Source organism: Epinephelus lanceolatus, chromosome 14, assembly GCF_041903045.1.
Source record: "Epinephelus lanceolatus isolate andai-2023 chromosome 14, ASM4190304v1, whole genome shotgun sequence".
Classification (NCBI taxonomy): Eukaryota; Metazoa; Chordata; class Actinopteri; order Perciformes; family Serranidae; genus Epinephelus; species Epinephelus lanceolatus.
Genome location: NC_135747.1, coordinates 27,322,302 through 27,344,807, shown reverse-complemented (window position 1 = coordinate 27,344,807; position 22,506 = coordinate 27,322,302). Strand labels below are relative to the sequence as shown.

Here is a 22,506-nt window from a genome sequence, read left to right as displayed (position 1 = left end):
CCCCCGAGTTAAGAGGTATTTAGGGGCTGGATCCGATGGGACAAAGGCTTGTTTAAACTTCCAGAAAATTGGCTCCTCTGTTTGTTAAGAAGCTTTGCTACACTGATCTGGAGGCGGGGACTGCATCAAAACAAATGGCTGAACATTGTGTAAGCCTAGACACTGTGTTGGTATTTTAGCAATGTTATGATTCAGGTTTACAAATTGTGTCCAAAGCAGTGCTCCACAACACCACTCAAGACCGAAAGCTATTACCTATAAACTATTACCTCTGCCTGTTTCACTTCCCCACTATGGAGGACTGATTGGAGTCTGTGAGTCCCTGTGCTGTGCCTGCAGGATGGATCCATACACTCGGATCGATAATGGTAGGTCTAACTGATGCTCAAGAGCTGAATCGCAGGTGGGGCTTGATAAAGAAAGGAATGCAAACACATACACAAATACAAAGCAATAAATCATAACACTGAAACTAAACAAGTGCAGCAATTTCAGATGATATAACAGCTGTGTTTATCCAAGTGTGATAAATGCATCAGGAGGAATCAGGACGCAAATTCAAGCTGGCTGCAACACTGGATGAGGGTTTGATGTTTTGCTCAAGAACACACATGTGCTGTTGGTGTCTAACCTGTAAAGTCATTACATAATGGGTTTCCAAACCATACATGCAGCCTCACAGGTACTTCCCAGATGTAGTGCTGTAACAGTCTGCTTTACGTCTTACATTCACCTGAACTGCTGCTCACCTTCTTTAACCTTTTAAAAATAATTTACATCAGTGTCTAACACTGTGTGTTTCCAGGAATCGTCATCTCAGTAAAAACCACAGATGTCAAAATGTCATATTTAATATCATTATTCCGCTGAAAAGGGAAGACATTATAAAAACAGACTGCAGGTTCCATAGCTACAGGGCAACAGCTGCTGCCGTTCCACTTGTGTCTTGCTTTGGTGAAGTTAAGAGATTGGTTTGGGAAAAGCAATTTCACCAAATGTCAAAATTCAACTGAGCCAGATGTTTGCATATGACAGATAGGAATGGAGAATGCTCCTATCTAAATATAGAGCTGCGTGCTGTTGGTACGTTTTTCACCTTAACCCCACAATATAGTCCCTAACTAGATGCTTCCTTTCGGCTGCCTTTCATTTTCTTTGGCTCTCCAATTTTTCATTTTCCCACCGTGTTCACCCGTTCCTTTGTTCTCCGGCCCGCTTCCCTTTATCTCATTCTCCTTCATTTTATTTCCTGTACAATGCGATAGATAAGAAAAAAATCCTTGTGTGACTGTATGTGTGTGATATCTCAGATTACCTTGCTGCCTTGTCAGCAGACTGAGTTTCTGCACTATCTGAGAATCTAATTCTCAAGCCAGCTCACTGAAAACAGGCTTTAATTAGACAGGACATAACAAGGGTTCACTAAATCTCTCTCACTCCATTTCCTTCTCTGCCACTCTGTTTCTTTGTTTTCTTTTCTCTGGGTCTAATTTGGATAATCTCTCTCTTTCTCTCTTGCGCGCTCACAAGTTCTTAAAAACAATAATGAGTCACCAAAACGTTTTTCCATCAATGTTTGCATTAATTATCACCATATGGGGGACACGAACCTGAAAATTGAAAGCTAATCAAGTCGAGGCGTGAACAGTTCATTCGAGATAACAGCAATGTTAAAGATATTGTTTATCAGCTAACTGACGCTCATTTCTATAGGCCTCTTATGATGCTTCGACACACTCCATCTGACTCATTTCACACTCCAAATCTCATCTTGTGGATCGCTTAAATGGTACTACTGAGAGCATAAAATAATCAAGAAAGCATCATATTTTTCTGGTAGTCATATCTGACACAGATATGATGAAACTACTTGCATCATAAAGACAAAATCAGCACTCACCCTTTTAATATTTCAGTCGATGTCTGCTTTCCAGGCAAGAGACTGAGGTATCTTGGCATTGTCAATGAGTCAAATGTAAATCCCTCCTTCCTTTACCCCTACCCATCACATTAACCCCTGGGCTCTCACTGCAACAAGTGTGTTTACACAATCCCTCCTCTCATAAAATACTTCAGTAGTAAGGGGGGAAGATTCAGAAATGTTCTCACATTACTCTGGGGAAAGACCAAGCCTGAGGCAAATCCTATCACTCTGTACAAAAAGAGGAAGAGCGTTAACTTAAGCAGCAACAGTGAGGAAATACTGTTATTACTCAGCTCACCAGCACTAGCGGGGAATGCTCAATGACTATTGTCAAGATGCAGCAAGTGCTGATCAAGTGTTACAAAGTGTTACCTCAAAACGTTTAGGACAGATCCACAAGGTCTCATGCAGGGAAAGACACTGTAATACAGACAGAGGAACCACACAGGCCAAGCAGTCACATGACTCGAGGAGTCTGACAGAAGTGAATCTGTCACCCATGCAGGGACTGCTGTCAGGGGGCCTTTCCATAGCAATGCAAGCATAAGCCTGGTACCAGTTCAGTGCCATGGCGGCGCCTGGTCGCTAGGTAGGCATTAGACGGAAGGGTAGCAGATCTGATTCATTCCAGGCCAAGAAACCCTGGTTTCTGTCTGGCTGTTGCAATGCCACACCAGCTGCTCCCACAGACCCCAGCTGAACCTCATTGGCAGCCAGAGAGCAGAGATTAACACAGTGACCTGCAAAGACTGCTGGTAGGACTGACACAGATATGCCCGGACAGCTGGGTAAATGACTGGCAAATGACTGGCACGGCCAAAAAGAAAGGTTGGACATGAAAAATCAATGCCCTTTAGAGCAAAGTGTGAGGACTGAGTTCATCAACTATCTGATCTCACAAACACAGCCTGAGTACTTGTGTGTCCAGAGTCATAGCAAAGGATCAGCAAATCACCGTTTCCATTTTGTTTTCAATGCTCCAATGCATCCATGTTGATTATTATTTTCAATGTCATCTGCGTTTATAGAAAACAAAACTCTTCGAGCGTACTCAGTATTAGCAAGCTCGCATTTGTTTGAGATAAACGACTGAATGGTTGAAACAATGCCCAGTATGTATTGTCCCTGGGCTAATATTTTAACATGATTATGTTTGTTTTGATGCATTCCTGTGTGTTTGTGTTACAAATGTGAAAGCACACATGAAACCGCGGACCGACCAAAAAGCTGTGTCATATGCTCTCTTGTTTGTTTAGGCATTTGTTTATCTTTGAAGAGCATTTCAAATCCCCTTGTCACAGACACAGAACAGTGCAGACTCTGTTATCTAAGGTCCAACAAAAAGTGACTGCCTCTGCTACAGCATTTTGTCCTTGAGAGCAGTTTGTATCAGGATAAAAGCTTTGCTCCGTTCTCCTCAGTCAAGTGGACAGCTTCCAGCAGAACAAATTATGTGACCTGCAGTCAGAAGCACTGTTTTGGCCCATTTGTGTGTGTGTGTGTGTGTGTGTGTGTGTGTGTGTGTGTGTCAGGCTACACCAACACATTCTGGTTTTAAAACATAAAACTACTACTCCGGCATTCTGGGACCTCAAAAACAGACCTCTGAAAACGCTGCTGACCCCATTTTTGATTGAAAACTCTGGAGTTGCGTTTTAGTGTGGCTGGCTGGAAAGAAAGATTTTTGTAAACACTAACGCACACACCCAGATTCACTTCCTGATTTGGTCTTACCAGTCACCAAGTGTCAAGCCAAAACATTATAGCTAAGCTTACAAATCTTTTCTGATTTCAGACATTTTCAGATATGTAAGTGCAGACGGAGATTGTTCCTGAAACGGCGCTAAAAACTTGTGTGTATGGAGATCGTTTTCATCTAAAACAAAAATGTAGACAATGCGTGAGATAAGTGAGCTAGCACTGCAAATCTAGTAGCCAGATCACACCCTAAAAACTGTGTACACATCCACACACTACTACCTTTTTCACTAAACCATAAACAGACACACATCCTCATACGTGCACCAACCTTCTTTGTCGTCATGGCGAATGATAGCATCCTGTATGACATCAGCCAGGCCGAAGCGGACGCGATGCTTCTTGCGGTGTGCGGGCGGGGCTCGAACCTTGACTCCACCTTGCTGGCGCTGAAGGCTCTTTTCCCTCTCATAGTACGCCCTTATTTGGTCACAGCGCATCCTCCTGACCAGCCGCTGGCGCTGGCCAATGGGGAGAGACTCCAGCAGACACTGGTCTATCTCCATGTTCTGACGAAAGACATTACATAGCTGGAAACAACCTGGTGAGGAAAAGAGGCAGAGCAAGATGGTGATAATGATGTTTAGTGTCAGGAAATTTATGCAGTTTACTTTAATACTGAGTTAATGCGACAGTATCAAACTGAGGAGGAAGGCTAGGCTTTCAGCTTCATCTCCACCATCTCCAAACGTGTTATTGTTTTTGTGTTCATGCATGTATGCTTTGCATGTCTCTGTGTGGACACTCATTTAGCATATTTGTTGTAAAGGATATTTGCTGTGTGTGTTGAGCCGTGGGGTTGGGTTGAAACATCGCAGCATTTCGTGTCCCATCTCTCCTGTCCCAGTGATTCTCCTGACTCCGTATAATCTCTCTGCCTCTCAGTGGAACTTAGCAAAACAGATCTCATCCCAGGCAGCTGCTAAACCTATTATGGTTTGCTTGGATGATTAGGATGTATAGTGCTTGTGCAGTAGGTGGGCTCAGAGTGAGATCCACTAAGTGCGCTCAGGTAAAAATCAAGAGACACGCATACAAAAAAACCCCACATTACATAAGGTAGGTTTTGAGGAAACGTATGTGCGTCAATCTGGCATTGGTAGCATTGATAATCTGACAAATACAGGTCACAGCCACCACCAGAGGACAAGTAAAATATGAGAGGGAGGATGTCTTCGCAGAAATAGGGGCAGTTTTTCTTTCTGACTCACCAGCTTATCCCTCTTCGGCCCCAGATGTCTCTATATCTCATTCCTCCTTTTATCAAACTTTGTTGCTCTCTTCTCTTTTGGGCCCATTTTGTTTAAAGTATCCCCCCTCTGGAGCATATTTGTCTTTCCACTGATCTCCAGTGCCTATGTCTCTACTCCACATCTCTCTTTCTATTAGAGTGACGGAGCGCACATCTGCCTACTAAAATATTTGGCTTCGCAAGGGCACAGAGGGTTGCTAGAAAAACTCCAGCTGCTGAAATAAGTGCACTACCTAGGATATGAGATCTCACAAATGGACAACTGGCAAAGATAGATTTCAAGCAGTGTTGTTAAGCCTTAAACAAGTGATAAAAAAAGAGTTGTTCTTTTTTGGGTGCACAGACTACTGCAGGCAGTGGGCCTGCGAATATGCTGAAGTGGCACATGCGACAATACTGACTGTACATGACTCAGTGACTTGGACTCTTGATGCTACGGACTCTTTTGTGAAGCTGAAGGACACTTACAGTAAGCTTCTGCCCTTATATGTCTGTCTGAGACATGAAGTGCTTGTCAGCTGAGCAGCATTTGACTTTTCAGCATAAAATGAAACCCTAAACATGTTTCCTCAGCAGAGCATGTGATTCTCATCTGACTTGTTTTCCAGTCATTGACAAACATCATGTAAGTTAAATATGACCTGTTTTCAGTCTCCAGTTTCCAGATGAACAGTGAGCATAGAGTACAGTACTCAATACTAAAAACGATAAACTAATGTTTTATATAAGTTTAATTTCACATGAAAATGACAATCTCAATGCTTAAAGCTGTAATTGGTAACTTTTATATAAACAACTTTCTGTCACATTTGCTGAAAATGTCAATCATCAAGGCAGTACATGAGATAGATAATCTGTGGAAAAAATCGTGTTCTTCCTTTTCCTAGTGCTTCTAATGCCATTTGTAATAATCCAGCACATGAGCACAAATGCCCCTGTTCGACAGTCATGGGCTGGCTTTGCTTGGTTTGGTTTGGTTTGGTTTGGTTTGGTTTGGGCCGTCAGCACAACAGGGATTTGCATCTCCATTACAATAGGGCTACCTACTTGAAGGTGTGTCTTTAACTGATGATGGCTTGTCTTGAGTGATGATGTTTAAAAACAGAGTGCTGATCCACGGCTAAAGTCCCCTGTAATTATTGCTGCATGTGTTTTTACACAGCAGGGCAGGTAAAAGAAGTTCACCTGTTGGAGGTGAACTGTTTGCAGAGGTGCAGTAAGAGCCTGTTGTCTGCAGCTCTTCATCAACATCTCACTTTCCTCCCTGCCGTATAATCAGACTAGTCTTAACTGAAGAAAAGCTGCTTACAAAACTCCGCTATTTCAGTAATAACACATTTCATTTCCATTTCCATTTCCAGCAGCAACTTCACACAACTTCTTATATGGCTGATAGCAAACATGAAACAGTAAAATAAAGCAGATATCCAAAGTACAAACAGGTCGCAGGAGAGAAACTAAACTCCAAACCACAGAGATTCAGTTAGAAGCTATAAAAGTACTGAGAGACTTTTAAAAACGGCTGTCTCTCTGGTCTCCTGCAGACAGAGGTGAGTCAAGTCTTGCAACACAGATGCTTGTTTAGAGGGGAGAAGCGGTGTCGTTGGGGGTTGGCTGCGGTTGGTGAGACATCATCGCTAACTGTTTGAGGGCAGGTGGCCCTGCTTTTGGACCTACTACAGAGAAGGTCCATCTCCGGCGCGGCTTGGGATGGCATGGCCATGGCCTATTTCTTGCCTCAGATGTTGTCAGAAACAATAGTGTATGGTTTAGCTGTAAAATAAGAAAGTCTGTGACCTGACTGCATAGTTAAAAAGGGTCTAGCGAAAACCAAGCACTGCCAACTGGATCGGTCACAAACTTTCTCATTTTAAACAGTAAAGCTAACAACAGCTAAACAGTACACTAAAACTTGTTTGTGAAAACATCTGAGGGGAGAAAAAGGCAATGTAGTAACAGAATCTTGATTCATATTTGAATGGCGCTTCTGAGATTGACAGTGTGACCTCAGTTCACGAGAAGTGATTGACATGATTGACAACTGCGTTAGAGACTCCTCTGCTCTGATCAGTTGTATTTTGTAACAGCCATGGTTCATTCTAGCAAATCCCATTAGAAACACAAGAAGTGAAAGGAGGAACCTGATTTTTTCACAGACTATCTGTCTCATGTAAAACTGTGTGGATGTAGTGACAGCTTCAGCAAATATAACAAAAGGGTATTTTTCATAAAAGTTACCAACTGTAGCTTTAATCTTTCGTTCCTTTCACATGAATGGGACACCTTTGAAGTACCACATTGCCCCCATATTTCCCACAGGCCTGTCTGTCTTTCCCTCTCACTGTTTTACCGTCTCTCTTCATCTTTTTGCATAAACACAGAGTGATGCGTCTTTGAACAGTACCAACATCCAAGAGTGAAAAGCAACACAAAAATAAAAGGTGGCCTTAACAGTCCACCAACGGCCATGACTGGACTGTTTCTACTTTGTGTCTAATTTATACAGTAAACTGCCGTTTCTCAACTGTAGAGGCCGAGGTGTGTTTGGGCTAGATCTGTATCGGGTAGAGACAAAGCCGTCCAGGCAGACAAATGGAGCTACTGCCTCTCTCACATCTACACATTATTTCAAACACCTGCCCCCTCCACCCAGGGTTGGCCACACATACACAAACACACACACACCTCCTGCACAATACACCAGTGCCATCTGGTCTGGTTAGACATGTAAAAAAGGTTCTTTTGTGTTCAAGTTCCAGACAAGGGGGGGTCATTATTGTACTGTTCATGCCAGGTGTCTGCTTCGACTGTATTTTATTTTCGGAACTTGGCTACACGTTGAGTGGACACACACATATAAACACAAAAACGCACTCAACCTACTGCCTTTTCAAATATCATGTCACTCCATCTCTCCACAGTCCAGCTCCCTCCGTCCCCGGATATTGCCTCCTTATTCCTCTACTCTCACATATTTCTCCCCCTCAGTCACCCCACTTTGATATGTGACTTGGTGGCTGTGGTGTGTGTTCAGTGTGTGTCCACTGTAGACACCTATAAGAGTGGGTGCACTGATATATGTTGCTCTGATCTATCATATGCTGACACATAACTCACTCACACACACACACACACACAGATACACACTCTAGATGACTAGTCTTGGCCAGTGTGTCAGTGTAACAGCCAGAGGTGAATATATTGTGAGTGTAAGCCTCAGGTGAGTGGAAATGAGTAAAAACTGAGGAGCTAAGGCTGCAACTACTGATTCTTTTCATTGTCAGTTAATCAGACAACATTTTTTTTTTTTTTGATTAATCGATCTGTCGGTTAGTCTATAAAATGTTTTTGCTGACAAATGGTTATTTCACCTCTGAGCAGAACCCTTACTGAAAAAAAAACAACTGGCGCTGGCACTGGCAGGGCTCCAAGCACAGGGATGAGAAATTGTTACATCATTTTTCATATTTATCTTGACTGAAGGGAGAGATTTGCCACACCAAAAAAAGAAATCACCACAGCTGCAGATTTCATACTGTTTCTTTATTCTTTTGAACACTTAGGTAGCAGCACGAGTGACAGTAAGAAGCGGAGATCATAAAACACACTAGATCTCACTGATTCACCACACAAAATGTTTATATGGTGAAAGTGTCTGTCTTTATCTCTCCCTTGCCTTTGTGACTGTCATCTCATCCTTGGTTTGGTCACATTCTTCACACACTCTGTCAACCCTTGTATGTGCAACTATACAGGCATTCAAGGCTACAGTCATATGAAGCCATAAACTCCCTGCACATGACAAGACGTCACATATCATGGCAGCATATTGATACAGACATGACTCACACATTAGATATTAAAGGTCCAGCATGTAGGATATGGGGGCATGTATCAGCAAAAATGTTTATATATTTAACTGTTTTCATTAGTTTATAATCACCTGAAAATAAGAATAGTTATGTTTTCGTTCCCTCAGAATGAGCCGTTTATATCCTACATACGGAGCAGGTCCTCTTCCACAGAGTCGGCCATGTTGCTCTACAGTAGCCCAGGGCAGACAAACCAAACCCTGGCTCTAGATAAGGCAATTGTTGCTTTTGTGTTTGCCACTGTAGTTCTACGACACGCTTGGCACATGGAGGAAGTTCAAGTTCTGCAACCTCACTACTAGATGCCACTAAATCCTTCACACTGGACCTTTAATGTATAGCTTGTAGTAGATGGGTGTCCATTGAACTAAAAGAATATATCAAGAACAACTGGACACTGATTTGAAATAACAATTTGTTAGTAAAGATATTTACATTAGGTGATAAAAATTCACTTATCTAAATAAATAATGAGGTAAGCTCAGTATGAGGATCACTTTAAGTGCACAGCCGTTCACATGTGGCGCTAAATGTTGTGATATGCTGCTACTATAAAACCTGTCCCTTATGACTCATCATAACCTGCTGTGTGTTGCTGTATGTAACGTGGCTGAATGTGTTGTTAATATAAAATTATTGGTTGGCATATGCGAGCATTCCCAGGAGCATTTCTTTGTCTTCCTTCTATAGATGGAAACATCAAATATGGCCAGCACTGACAGCGGAGATCAATAAGATTTTGCCCTCAGTCAATAAATACTTGAATTTCCATTTTTCAAATGAAAACAGTATGTAAATTAAATTTTCAGCAACCTAGCTGATGGAAACACACACCACTCCTTCTTAAATTCAACATTTGCAAAAACTATGACATAATGTCTGCAGTGGCATTTGCTACCGGGTGATGAATGGCTCTGGATAGGCAGATGAAAAGTGAATGAGAGAGGGAAGGACAGTGAGTCTAATGGGAAACAGGGCTGAATGAATCTGAGAGAGATGGAGTGAGTGGAGAGATGGAAAGAGAGGGGAGGGGTGAGAAGGATAGAGAGCAGTAGCTTTCTTCTGCTGCCATCCCATCACCAGGCTATCAGTTATTGATTGAATGTGGAAACATGCCATGCAGGCTCCAGCTAATAACACTGACAGCACTGCAGGAGCTTGTAAATCAGAAAACACAACACACACAGGCTGCAAACTGGAGACACCATACATGTGCAGGATGTAGACAGATGTATGTAGTGGGAGGAGATTTGGGGGTGAGACAGGTAGGGTTCTCAGAGTCAAGGAGACACTATATGACAGCCTTCATCACCCATGTGACAGAATTTACTTATTTCTCCTCTTTTACCTCCCTTCTTCCTTCCTTCCTCGCCATCACCACTCTAATATCAGCATCACGCTCCCTCATTCCTCCCCGAGTCTGCTCATCATTCTTGGGACCACTTGGCCGCATTCTTCACATGTCACTCATCCCGTCCTCACCTCCTTCCCATTTCCCAATCCTGCCATTCCCTCCCCTCTCTGCACCGCTCCTCTAAATCACCCTCAGTTTCTCTCCATCTGTCCTTCTCCCTCTGAAATGACTTTCTCTCTCTGTCAGTCTGTCGCTGTGTTATGAATATGCCAGACGCTCATGGGATCTGCGTCTCTGTGGCTCCATTTCATCTTTCTTTCCCTTGTGCCGGTACCTGCCGCATTCACCGGTCAACTTCACACATCTGCAGCAGCTCTCTGCAGCAAGCTCACACACCCACTTACTGCGCACACACACATACACACACACACACATACACAAAGGGACAGATACACATTTGAAGCTTAGGTCGTGCTGCTGTGTTGGCAGCTGGTGACCAGAATTCACAAGGATGTAAACTTATACAGTATATGACACCCTATATATATAGTAAGTGCTGATACGACAGGCACGCATCCATGGCTGAGGCGCATGTAAGTATACTTGCATGCACAGAAAGAGGTGGTGAATGGCTACTTACAGCATTTGATGAAATGGTAGTGAGACATTTTCTAAGTCAGACAGTCCGCCGGTCAGGTAGAAAGGATGGCAAGCAGGCAGAAAGGTAAGCAGGGAGTCAGTAAGTGAAGCAGGCAGGCAGACAGTAGGCAGCTACAGGTTCCAGCAAAAACTAACTAATGCACAGCTCGTAACCCGGCAGGATGCATTATTAATCGGGCTCCCTGCATGCTATCCAAACTCCGTTCCCCTGTCTGCATTATTCACCAGCAGCAGCTCCGGTTGCAGCCCATGCGGCATCTACATGCACACAGACCTCGACTCTCTCTCACACACACACACACTCACACACTCACACAGACATTCACTCCCATCAGCCCGTCGGCAAGGGGAGCTGCGGCTGTTTCTAGCTCTCCTCGCCTACAGCCAGATAACCGCCGCACAACGTCTTCCCAGCCATGACCGACGCACGTGCTCCACTCGCGTCACTGACTGACAGCCAGCTCGGCCCACCTCCCGCTCAACACACCCCCAATGACGCAATGCTCTTCACCTCCTTACACACCCCCCTCTCAGTCTCCTTCTATCACACATACACACACATACGCAGTGACTCATAAGGATGCACACCTCTTTGGACTATCCTCTACCTTCTCAGACAAAAGATAATAAAGAGGGGAGGGGGATTAATTTAATTGCAGCTCCTTATTCTGTAGATTTTGGCGAGAACGAGGGAGGTCATCTGAGAAAACACAATGATAGAGATAGGAATACAAAATTGAGGAAATGCAGATACAGCAGGGGGAGCAAGAGAAAGAAAAATAAGCAAGAGATGGCAAGAGACGGGGAGAGAGGGAGCGTTAAATTGGATAGAAGACCAGCTAAAGAGAGAGAGCAAGAGAAAGAGAAGCTGCTGCAGTGCGGCTTTTGGTGCGGCGGCAGGTTAAGTGCTCATCAACGGGCTTAAACTGGCCACAAATTACCTACACATTAAATACTGTTTACTAGAATGGTTGGGCTTGAGACCAGCACATTCACACACTCTAATATGCGTTTATCATGCTCCAGCACACACAAACACCCACAGCGAGTGTTTAGTGATGCAACATGCACTATGTGCTTGCAGTGTCAGTAGGGCAATCTCTATGACTTTGTGCTTTAAGGCTGATTTGCATACATGAATATCAAAGCTTTGCATTAAAACGAGGATTCGCACAAGGCGGGTGAGAAGGTGAGCGCGAATGAAAGGAGGAGAGGGAAAGAAAGAAAGAGAGAGAAGAGGGAAGCGGGGAGGAACAGCAGACTAAAGAGAAGAAGATAAAATGAGATAGCAAGAAAGACTGCAGACACACAATGTGGATGAGCGTAAAATAGCTTAACGAGGCGTGCAGTGTGTGACTAAAGCACACTTGTGACACACATTTTGGCAATCTGTGCCACGGTGCTCACACATCTGCAGGTTATATAGCATGCTGCATATTATATGGGGGTGCGGGGGCGGGTTGAGCTGTTATCTCCCATCGCTGTCACACACGGCATTTGGAGATGGGATAAAAGTATGTGAGAAGCAGGTGAGGTTTGTGAGAGTATCGAACGGAGAGCAGCAGCAGAGGAAGCTTGAAAGGGAACGAGAGGAAGATAGAGACCGGGAGATGGATGTGTGTAGATGTGTGTGTGTGCGTTAGACTGAATGCTCGAGTAATTCCTGTCATAGGAAATCAGGTCACAGAAGTAGCTCGCTGCATCTTCTGCAAAACACTGCCGGAGCAACTACTCAAACATCTACCTGAGTGGAAAAAGACGGCACATTTGTGCATGTGTGCATGTTGAGTCTGAATGCTTGCAAAGATCCCACTATACCAACCACTAAATAAGTCATCGCTAACACCACTCATGGCATGCACATGCACATACACCAGCCAGATACTGTAGTATTTTTGGTCAAGGATAACACAATGACAACCCCATTAACACTTTACCCCTGACATCCAGATGTCAAGAGAAGATCTACCAGGAAAATGGCGTGCGTTTTCATCCAAATGCCGCGAACATTAATGGCTCATGTGAAATCGGCGCCTGCAGCGATACACATGTAACATGCTGTATCAGAGGAGCAGTGATGTGTCAGAGCATTCAGGACAAAAGGTAACACGAGGTCTTGATGTGAGACAACCCGCTGCAAGGCAAGTCATCTCTGTTGTGACAGCAACAGGATAATGGGCTGGAGTCTCATCCTAATACTTTCCTCTCCACAGCTACAATTAGGTCAAGCACTTAGGCAGGGAGGCAAACAGAGTGCACATATAGAGAGGGAAACGGAGACTGAAATATTTGAATCCTTGTTTTACGTAAAAAAATGCTGCAATTACTGGTGAATCTGATTTTTAAATACATTTACTCCACTATAGACATGTGTGACACTATACATCCGTGCATGTGTGCATAGTATCTCAGCTAATGCTATGAATTGTAGCTCATACTGTAGCAAATGTTGCAAGGAGAAGGAGCCTCCCTGCTGCCACACAGCAGTGACAAACTCTCATTATAGCAGCTTTTGTCCCAGAGGAGATGACAAATTACATTCTCTTTGACACCGCTGTCATGCTGCCATCATCACCCTCAGGTGTCAGTCAAAACTATGGCTGTGTTACCACCACGATCGCTATGGTTACCACCCTGGAATGTGTGCATATGCTCGCATGCGATCGGTTTCACTGATGCTGATAATGCGGGATGTCTGATGCAGGAAATGTTCCCAATTACGGCAAAGCCAAAGGCGCTCGGAAAGTTTGGGGGTGATGCATTATATATGAAAAGAGATCTCCTCGGATTAATAATTCATCAAATGTGATGTATTTACACAAATAAATATTTATTTATTTTACCAGCCAGATTGAAAATTTTGAATGCTGTTTGCATGTATTGTGGGTTGTTTGATGTTTACATGTAAATTACGTGGTGTGTGGCTCGTGCTACGTACGTGTCCCTATACAAATATACATTAAACGAATAAAACCTTGTGCAGCTGCATCAACAAAATACAGCTTTTTGAGCAAGGAAGCATAGAGCATTTACCTGAATAAGAACCCCTCAAGTCCCAACGGACCAAAAGACCATGTGATTACACTCTCTTGTTAATGAGGAACTCCCCCCTCCCTTCACGAAGACACACACACACACCATTCAGGTTAATCCGGTGCCTTTCTATTCACTACATTACGTTATCTCTCTCACCTCCTCCTGTCTCTACCTTCACCCCTTACCTCTCTTTATTTGCACGGCCAAAGTAATTTCCTTGTGCTGCAGCTATCTTCCAGCAGCATTCACACTTATTCAGTTGATTTCAGGGACACGGCACTACTGTATATTGCATTGTGTTGCTCCCTACAAGGTTCTCCATTAAATACACAGTGATTCTTTAGAGTTTACTGTGTGTATTGTTTAAACTCTTCAGCAATAGACAGTGCTGTTGTTGTTAGGCTGTGGTGACAGCTTGTGTTTTTGTCACTACATTGGGTTTTATTGTTTTGTTGCCAACTGCACGGTTGTTGTTTTTGGAAATTATGCTGCTGATGAAACACCATGAAATGGCCCATAGTTTATTTCTTTAGGTGAGACTTCATGTGAGATTTTTCTATATTTATTAGGTTTTAACTAATGGAAAATGGAACTGTGAGGCACATTTTTAGGCGATAGGCTGAATGATTACACCACCATAGCATATGTTGTCAAACTGAATGTTGAGAGTTGTCTCAGAGGCAGTTATTTTTATGCCTCTGCACTGGTGACAGCCGTAGCCAAAGGTATTATGTTTTTGGTTGTCCGTCCGATTCTGGTGGATGCAATATCTCAGATACCCCTGAGGGGAATTTCTTCAAATTCAGCACACACACCCACTTCAACTCAAGAATGAACGGATTAGAAATTGGTGGCCAGTGGTCAAGGTCACTGTGGCTTACGAAACACATTTTGGGCTATAACTCAAGAATTCATCCACTAATTATGTCAATATTTCACACAAATGTTTAATAGAATAAAATTATAAAGTCACTTAAGGCAGAGGCACTTAAGCCCTATTCGGACGGGATTAGTTTAACGTGGAGGTGTGGGGCAAAGTAATTATTACCAGGGATTTTAGTCCCGTCCGAATGTGCCATGTCTGTAATCATCACGGATAATGTCAGTAAAAATGACGGCGACTTTTACCTTTTGTAAAACAGTCCGGAGAAAATACCTTGGGTAATATTAATCCCGTGCGAACACGATTCTCTGTCAAAATGTATGTAAATATTTCGTCACATCCTTTTTTTCCGCGTTTACAACTAGTTTTCCGTGATTTTTCGATGATGGAGGCGCTTGAAGAAGCATTCGATGTTGTCGGCAGTCGTGATAGTGGACATTCTTCTAATGATCACATAGCCCTATGTGGGACACCAATCAAAACAGCAGAGAAGAAAGCACTTTTCAGAGCCACAGGACTTGATGTCTTATTATTGTTATTTTATTATTATTTTATCCTTCAGCTGATGCTTACAGGAAGCAATGTAGCACGCACATGCTGACAGGGAGGTGACACCAGGGCGCGCACTGAGTCACCACTCCCATCTCTGATAGAATTACAGAGATTTCTTGTCCTGTGCGAATCTGACATTTATATTACAGACATCCTGTAGTAAACTGACATTAGTCCACATCCCTATGTAAAACTAATCCTGCCCGAATAGTACTTTAGACACTGAATTGCTGACACTAATCTTCAACTGTGCTGATTGTATAGATCCTCTCTGCTGCTGGGTTGAAGATGTGTGTGAAGCATCCACATTTTAGAATTTGTAGCTTCTTCGCAGCAACATCCATATTCAAATCACTGCCTGCTGTCATGGCTACATATGAGTCTAGAGGGACATGGATGTGAACTGTAGCTGCACTTGACTGGTTCGTGGAGGCGATAATTACAGACGACACCTGAACTCAGTATTTTCAGATTTAAGAGACTTATGATTTATGATTATTATGGCCTCTAATTTCTGTAAGCTGACCCTGCCAGCATTTTTCACCACATGATTGTTGTTTTAGAGGATTAGTTAAAACATATGTTAGAATATGTAATGACTGGGTCTTATAGGGAGCTGAGCAGCCATGCATTAACAAGGGTGTTGACAGGCGTTTTCTACACGATGAGTTACACCCTTGCTGTTGGATATTTGCTTGCTACCGAGGAAGAAAGAGATGAAAATGGGTGAGAACAAAATGGACGATAGAAATATTTATGAGCAAGTGCAGCTGAAGTGGTAGTCTAAAAAACAGAACAAATATCCTTTGGCGATGCAAACACAAACATTTCAACGGCTGATTTGAAGGTGTGTCCTTTGTAACTGCTTAAGTGCGTGCTTTGTATGGACCGCAAGTGACTGGTGAACTTGTCAAGTTTGTAAAAAACACACTTTATTTTGAAGTACAGTGAATTTCTGGCACAAGCTTTTATTTTAAAGTGTTGTTTCCTGCTGTAGAGTGAGTAAATCAACACAAGTGTGATGCTGAATATATTAAACTGTGTGGACCTTGAACTAATGACTGAGGAGAAATCTAGACCCTGTGGCTGGACCTGTTGAACACGTGCAAGCACAATATACTTTTCTACTTTTGCACTCATATTTTTTTCCCATGCAAAGACTGTATATACAAATAAATCTACAATTCATCTCACTTGTATATTTGTCAGGAATTGTTCTATCACATTAATCAAACTTTGATGAATGACTTTAAAATACTACAAATGCCGTGTTCTTCAAGTGCACAGACCTCTGTGTGACATCTCTTCATAATCTGGGTATCAACCTTTGGGGTGGATTATATTGTAATCCAACCATTTTCCCTCCAAAACAGCAGCTCAGTCCAGGTTTAAACTCAACAGCAGGGATTACTGTTTAATATTCATAATACTAGTTAATAGCCTAGCAGCAATATTGGTCAATTCCAAGGTGGGTCTTTGCCTGCATGAGGAGGATTTAAACGCTTCTCTGCATGATGCTGCAGAGCACCGAGAAACTCCACTGAATCAAATAAAGGTTTATATACCCTGCTTAAGTCCATATAGATGGTAATTAAAGCTGCATTATGCAGTTTATGACCACTCAGAGGCAGACCAACTCTCAAAAAACTTACAGCAATAAGCCTTGATACAATATGAGTTTAAAAAGTTCTTATGGATAACAAACAACTGCCTACTTATAAACCTAGAGAAGTATTTAAAAATATCTCTCTTCTCCAGCTACAGCTGAGCCTGTCACAGTCCGTCAGTGCCATTAGCGGCCAACATATTAAATGCATTTGTTGCGAAACATGATGGACAACAGGTGGACAGATTAAGGTAAGCATGCCATCTATGTAAAAACCAGCCATCTGTACAAAGGAGATATCCTCTTGCCAGTGTGACTCAATCTGAGACAGTTGTTAACAAGCTGAGTGTCGCCTTCCACAGCTCACAGGCACTGATCGAACTGGCATGGCTGCAGACGGACACATTTCCTCCTCATGAATCTGCTTTATGGGGCCGACACACAGCAGGTGATGTCCCCTTTGCCCCATTTGTTTCAAATAGAAAGAATATAAACAAGTGATAATTGTAAATCCTATTGCTGCAAAGTGACATTATGCTCAGTCTGGTGGAAATGTGTGCACAAAAACACTGTCCAACAGACAGTAGGGGCTGAGTGTTTAACCAACTAAAATGTGTCTGTAGCAGACAGACAAGCCTGTGAAGCACCAAAGATTGGCTGATGTCAATCATTAAGACTGTATTTTATTAAGGGAACTTTTTATATGTCTCCTTGCATTAAAATATTTTACATTTCTGTCATGATCCTGGGTTTTTGTTAATATTTTGTTATCTTGTAGACTTAATTTTGGTGTTTTCTGTCTGTGTTCTCCCTTGTTTTGCTATTCATTCATGTTTAATCTGTTTCCTGTTTTATTTTGTAGATTCTCTCCTCATGTGTCATGTATGGTTTTACTTCCTGTCTTTGTGTATTTCTGTCACACCTCGCTTCCACAAGTCTCGTTAGTCCTTCCCTGTTCCCTGAGTCTTCCTCTCTCACCTGCTCTTTATTAGTGTTTCGAACCACACCCTCGTTGTAGGCCAATCCCAATTTACCTCCTTTTGCCTGTGTCCACCTCCCCCTGTCTCGTTCTTTTGATTAGTTTTCTGTGCATATATGCCGATGTGTTTCCCTTTGCTCCTTCTCAATGTTCATGGTGAAATTTCTTCCTGGTCTCTCGTGTTTTGTTTTGGATTTCTTCGCTGGTTTATTTCACTGTAGTTTTGGTTCACCTTTCTTTTGGACTTTGTGTTTTGTTGCCTGCCTATTTTGAGGATTTTTTTTTTTTTATCAGCATTAAAGCTCACTTTTTGTTTAACCTTCTGCCTCCTGCTCTGCATTTGGATCCTTGCTGAACTGATTCCTGACACATTTCAGTAGTTTAGCTTCTTTTCTTAAAAAAGTACAAGGCAGCGCAAATTCGCAACAGCTACGACCATGTACGCACATACATTCCCCCATAGGCCCAATGAACACAAACACACACACTAACCTCCTTGAATGCCAAATTTTAGCCTCACAGGATGAAAACTGTGGCCACCAAAGGGTGGGACAATTTTTGTGAATTGACTAACCAACCAACCAACCAACAGATATTTTACCAGAAAATTACTTTGGTGGAAGTTAAAGTCACCTTTTAGAATATTACCTGAGTAAAAGTCTTACTGTACTTGAGTATGAAAAGGAAGTTAATTTCATTATATCAAATGTGCATTATTACTGAAAGTAAATACTACTAATAAATAAAGCAAGAGAATCGTGAACTTTGTTTCTTCTTAAATATACACAAATGGGGCATCCATTACACTTTAAGAAAAAGAGAGGTCTTTTTCGCGAGGATTGAAAGAACAAAATCCAGTTTTTCCTTCCCTCCTATTCCCTTATTCCTCTATCCATCTCTTCCTTCCTCCTTCCTTTCTTCCCTGTTTTGTTGTAAGTACCAAAGATGCTTCACAGAATGTATTGGAGTTAAAATGAAAGTTGACAGACATATAAAAACTCAAGTACAGTACAGACACTCCCAAACGTGCGGTAACAAAGTAGTATTACTTCATTACATTACACCACTGCAACCAACAGAGTGAGCTATACAGCTGCTGCTGGTCGCAGCTAAAAAATAATTTTTGGACAGAAGGTATTGAAAAAGTATTAATAGAGTAAAAACTAATGTGTAATACTGCCAATAATAATAATACCCTGCCAGCACTCAAAGGCTTTTTCCTGCTTGTGACTAAGGGCTATTGCGTATAATGTCTTTATAATATTCCTTGCTTTTGAACCAAGACTTGTTTGTTTCCAGGGAAACACTCATCCACCAGGTGGATGATGGATAGAGCAATCTGCTTTGAAACAGCCTGCCCATCACGTGTCCCAGGCCCATTGGTCTGTCATTCAGCTCCAGTCCAGTCATAAATGTGTGCAACAACAAACGCTCGCTGACAGGCAAATCAGTCTGTTTAACACTCACTCAAATGTGGTGAGAAGCTGCCTAATCTTCAAACTTTTGTAGACTGTCACACAAGATGACAATCAAGACAAAAAGGATGGACTCTCGTTGAGTAATTGATCAAGACTCTCAATGTTTTAACTTTGTTATTCGCTCCTACATTGCAGCATAGACAGACTGGACTGTGCAGCTGCCAAAATAAACAGCTGGATGGAAATAGAGGGTGAAGGGATGACAGAGAGGTCACAGCTGTAGCATCTTCCAGTGGGTAAATTGCTACAAGTGCAACAGCGGTGGACTGATTCAGCTCATTATCACCGCTGACTGTGGGGAGAAAGAAAGAGACATGATGGAATTGGGAGCGAGGGGAAGTAATGTGAAAAATCTGTCAGAGTCGGGACAATTTGACAGACAAATGAAGTAAATTAGTATGGGACAAAGGCAGAGAGACACAGAGGGGAGCTATAACAATCAATAACTTATGAGCCAGTTCCTCTCCGCTCACACATTCTCACACTGACTGTCTCACTTTCTACCTCTAATTATGTTTCTGCTTCTCCCTCTAAATCACCTCCCCTCTGCTGGTCAACCCCAAAATCCCTCAAACTGGAAGCGAGTGCCTTTGTCTCTCCCTTACTACCCGCTCGCCCAGCTCCCAGTTCCAAGCAGCTGGCACAATGGGCAACATGGGAACATAAAGGATGGCTGTGAGCTTTAGCGAGAGACAATCAATAACCAGACAAACAAAAGCGCAGCACAGTCCCGCATGTGAGAAGCTCCCAACTAAAGCAGGCACTCAGCGCAGAGGAGGCGTCCTTTTCGTGCTTTGTTCTGTCCCCGGCTGACTAAGAGTGAAAACCATGACCACTGCCTGACACACACTGTATTAGTGACTCACAGTGAGCTAACAGACGCACGCACAGTTGGGTCTAACTCCTAACTCACATCACCGTTCTGCTTATGTTATCATGCTATGCTCACAGCTGCTCAAATTCAAGTAGCAATGTTCCCTAAGATACCTGCTGGGTGTGTGAGCAAGTGTGCAAACACACACACACATACACACTGTACTGTACACACTCTCTTGATCATGTACAATCATACTTAACCAGCTGTTTGTTCCCTTCTTGGCAAAGCTGAGGCACTTGCCGAAGTAACAATAACATGACCTAAAAGTAGGAAGAGAAGAAGACTTAATTACATAATTATCAGTGTAATAATTTGTTTCAGTTCAATGATCTGAAGAAAACAATTTTATAGCACTGCAGTGCTTCCTTTAGGATTTTTTCCAGCAGCGGTGCTTAAGTGTGTGACTTTGATTTTGCACCACCAGAAGACTTTAAGCATGTCCGCTGACACGAGAAAGGCTTTAAACACAAATTTGTATGCAGCTGTAGATGTCAAATTACGTTCAATAAAATGCTTCCCATACCCCATACAATGTTACAGTCACCCCTGCATGTGGGAGCAGATGTAACAGTCATGTAATTTTTGACATCTAGTGTTTCAATCAATATTGTGACGCTAACATTGCTTGTAAAAACAACTGAGTACTGTTAACAAGTAGAACATAGATACAATTTACCTACATAAAAATGTACTTCAATAGTTCAAGAGGTTTTTAAGTGGTTACATCAAAACCAAAAATTGTTAGAATTGCTCCCTGTCTCCCTCAGCAACCCGGCATTTCCAGTCACAGAGACAAATCAAATTCTAGAGAAATTCTGTTGAAAAAGAGCTGGTAAATATAAAGATGCCATGCCATTTAAAAAACAGAAAAAGAAGTGAACAGACCGAATCACCTTGACAAGGCACTAACATTCATTCACTTCCAGGTAGAAAACTGGCAGTTGATTACAATTACAGAGATGTGTAAAATCAGCAAATAACATTTAAAGATATATAGATTAACACGGTGGTGCTGTGCAGCTTTGCTATCACCTTTGATAAACCAAATCTACTGGCACTGAAGCTAAGCGATGTACTGCTGTAGACAGGGCCACAGCAAAACATATTTTAGCCACCTAATAAAAATCAATATCAGTGTAAGTGTGCACTAAATTTGAATATTTGCTCCACTTACACACTAACTAATAAATGCTGCAGTAGACCAGCGACTCAGTGTTCTGCCGAATTAAATTACTGTTTTTGTCAATGGAGTTTGGTGGCTTTGATATAATGCATTTAATTCAGTTGGCAAGGTAAAGTGAATCATTTTAAATATAATGTACATTTAACAGATATTGATAAGTGAGGCAGCGTTTGCTGAGTGCCAGTTGACTTACTGTATGTGATGCAAGGATTTTGTTGCCGGAAGTTATCGTAGGCGGTACATTGTTGCAGTGGTTAGCAGGGTTGGGGAAGCCCTTCTGTGTTTGCATGTTCTCCTCGTGTCAGCGTGGGTTCTCTCCGGGTACTCCAGCTTCCTCCCACAGTCCAAATACATGCAGGTTAATTGGTGACTCTAAATTGTCCGTAGGTGTGAATGTGAGTGTGAATGGTTGTCTGTCTCTATGTGTCAGCCCTGTGATAGTCTGGTGACCTGTCCAGGGTGTACCCCGCCTCTCACGCAATGTCAGCTGGGATAGGCTCCAGCACACCCACAACCCCTAACATTAAGTGGTTACAGAGAGTGAATGAAAGTTATTGTAAATAAACACTGTGATCCGGTCTATTGCAACCTCTACAGAAGTGTCCAGTGCAGTGTGTGTGTGTGTGTGTGTGTGTGTGTGTGTGGCAAGTGAGGAGACAGTGTGTCAGCACTCACGACAGGCAGGTGAGACAGACGTCAGATTGGCAGTAAACCACAACTGTATCAGTGAATGTTCAGCGTGAGCTACAGTTTGTCAGAACCATAACACCAGTGCACAGACAAATTGTCTTACATGGTTTCCATCATCTGATCAACTCTTCTGATCAGCCTTCAGACAATTCAGGACAAATATCAGCCAATAACAAATCAGTGGCTGACTGATCAGAGCACCCTTAACTGCAGGTGTTCGATTTAAAATCTTTGCTCGTCCCCGATTATGGCTGCTTATATTAGAGATAGTGAGTTAAATTGCGTATAAGGAGACATTTAGCTGCTGCTAAATGTATATAGGGGAAACACTGCACTGTCTGTATCTTGATCAAGCTGTGACTGTTGTTAAGTACTGAGGAAACATGAAATCAAACTTTGAGA

At 42.5% G+C, this 22,506-nt stretch overlaps 1 protein-coding gene across 4 annotated transcripts in view; it reads right to left on the bottom strand.

Moving 5' to 3' along the window:
* Positions 1 to 22,506, bottom strand: part of myo16 (myosin XVI) — a 141,248-nt gene that overhangs the window by 104,981 nt on the left and 13,761 nt on the right. For 2 of the 4 annotated variants that reach the window (XR_004501212.2, XM_033617372.2), the window contains exons 1-2: positions 10,801 to 10,970; positions 3,954 to 4,223 (exon numbers count right to left, since the gene is read on the bottom strand). Coding sequence is in view for 3 of the 4 variants with exons in the window: in XM_033617372.2 (XP_033473263.1) it covers positions 3,954 to 4,223; positions 10,801 to 10,828 (298 nt within the window). In the remaining variant the exon portion in view is untranslated. Of the gene's footprint in view, positions 1 to 3,953; positions 4,224 to 10,800; positions 10,971 to 22,506 lie in introns of those variants that run through there. The other 2 variants (XM_033617373.2, XM_078174548.1) reach the window with 1 other exon arrangement.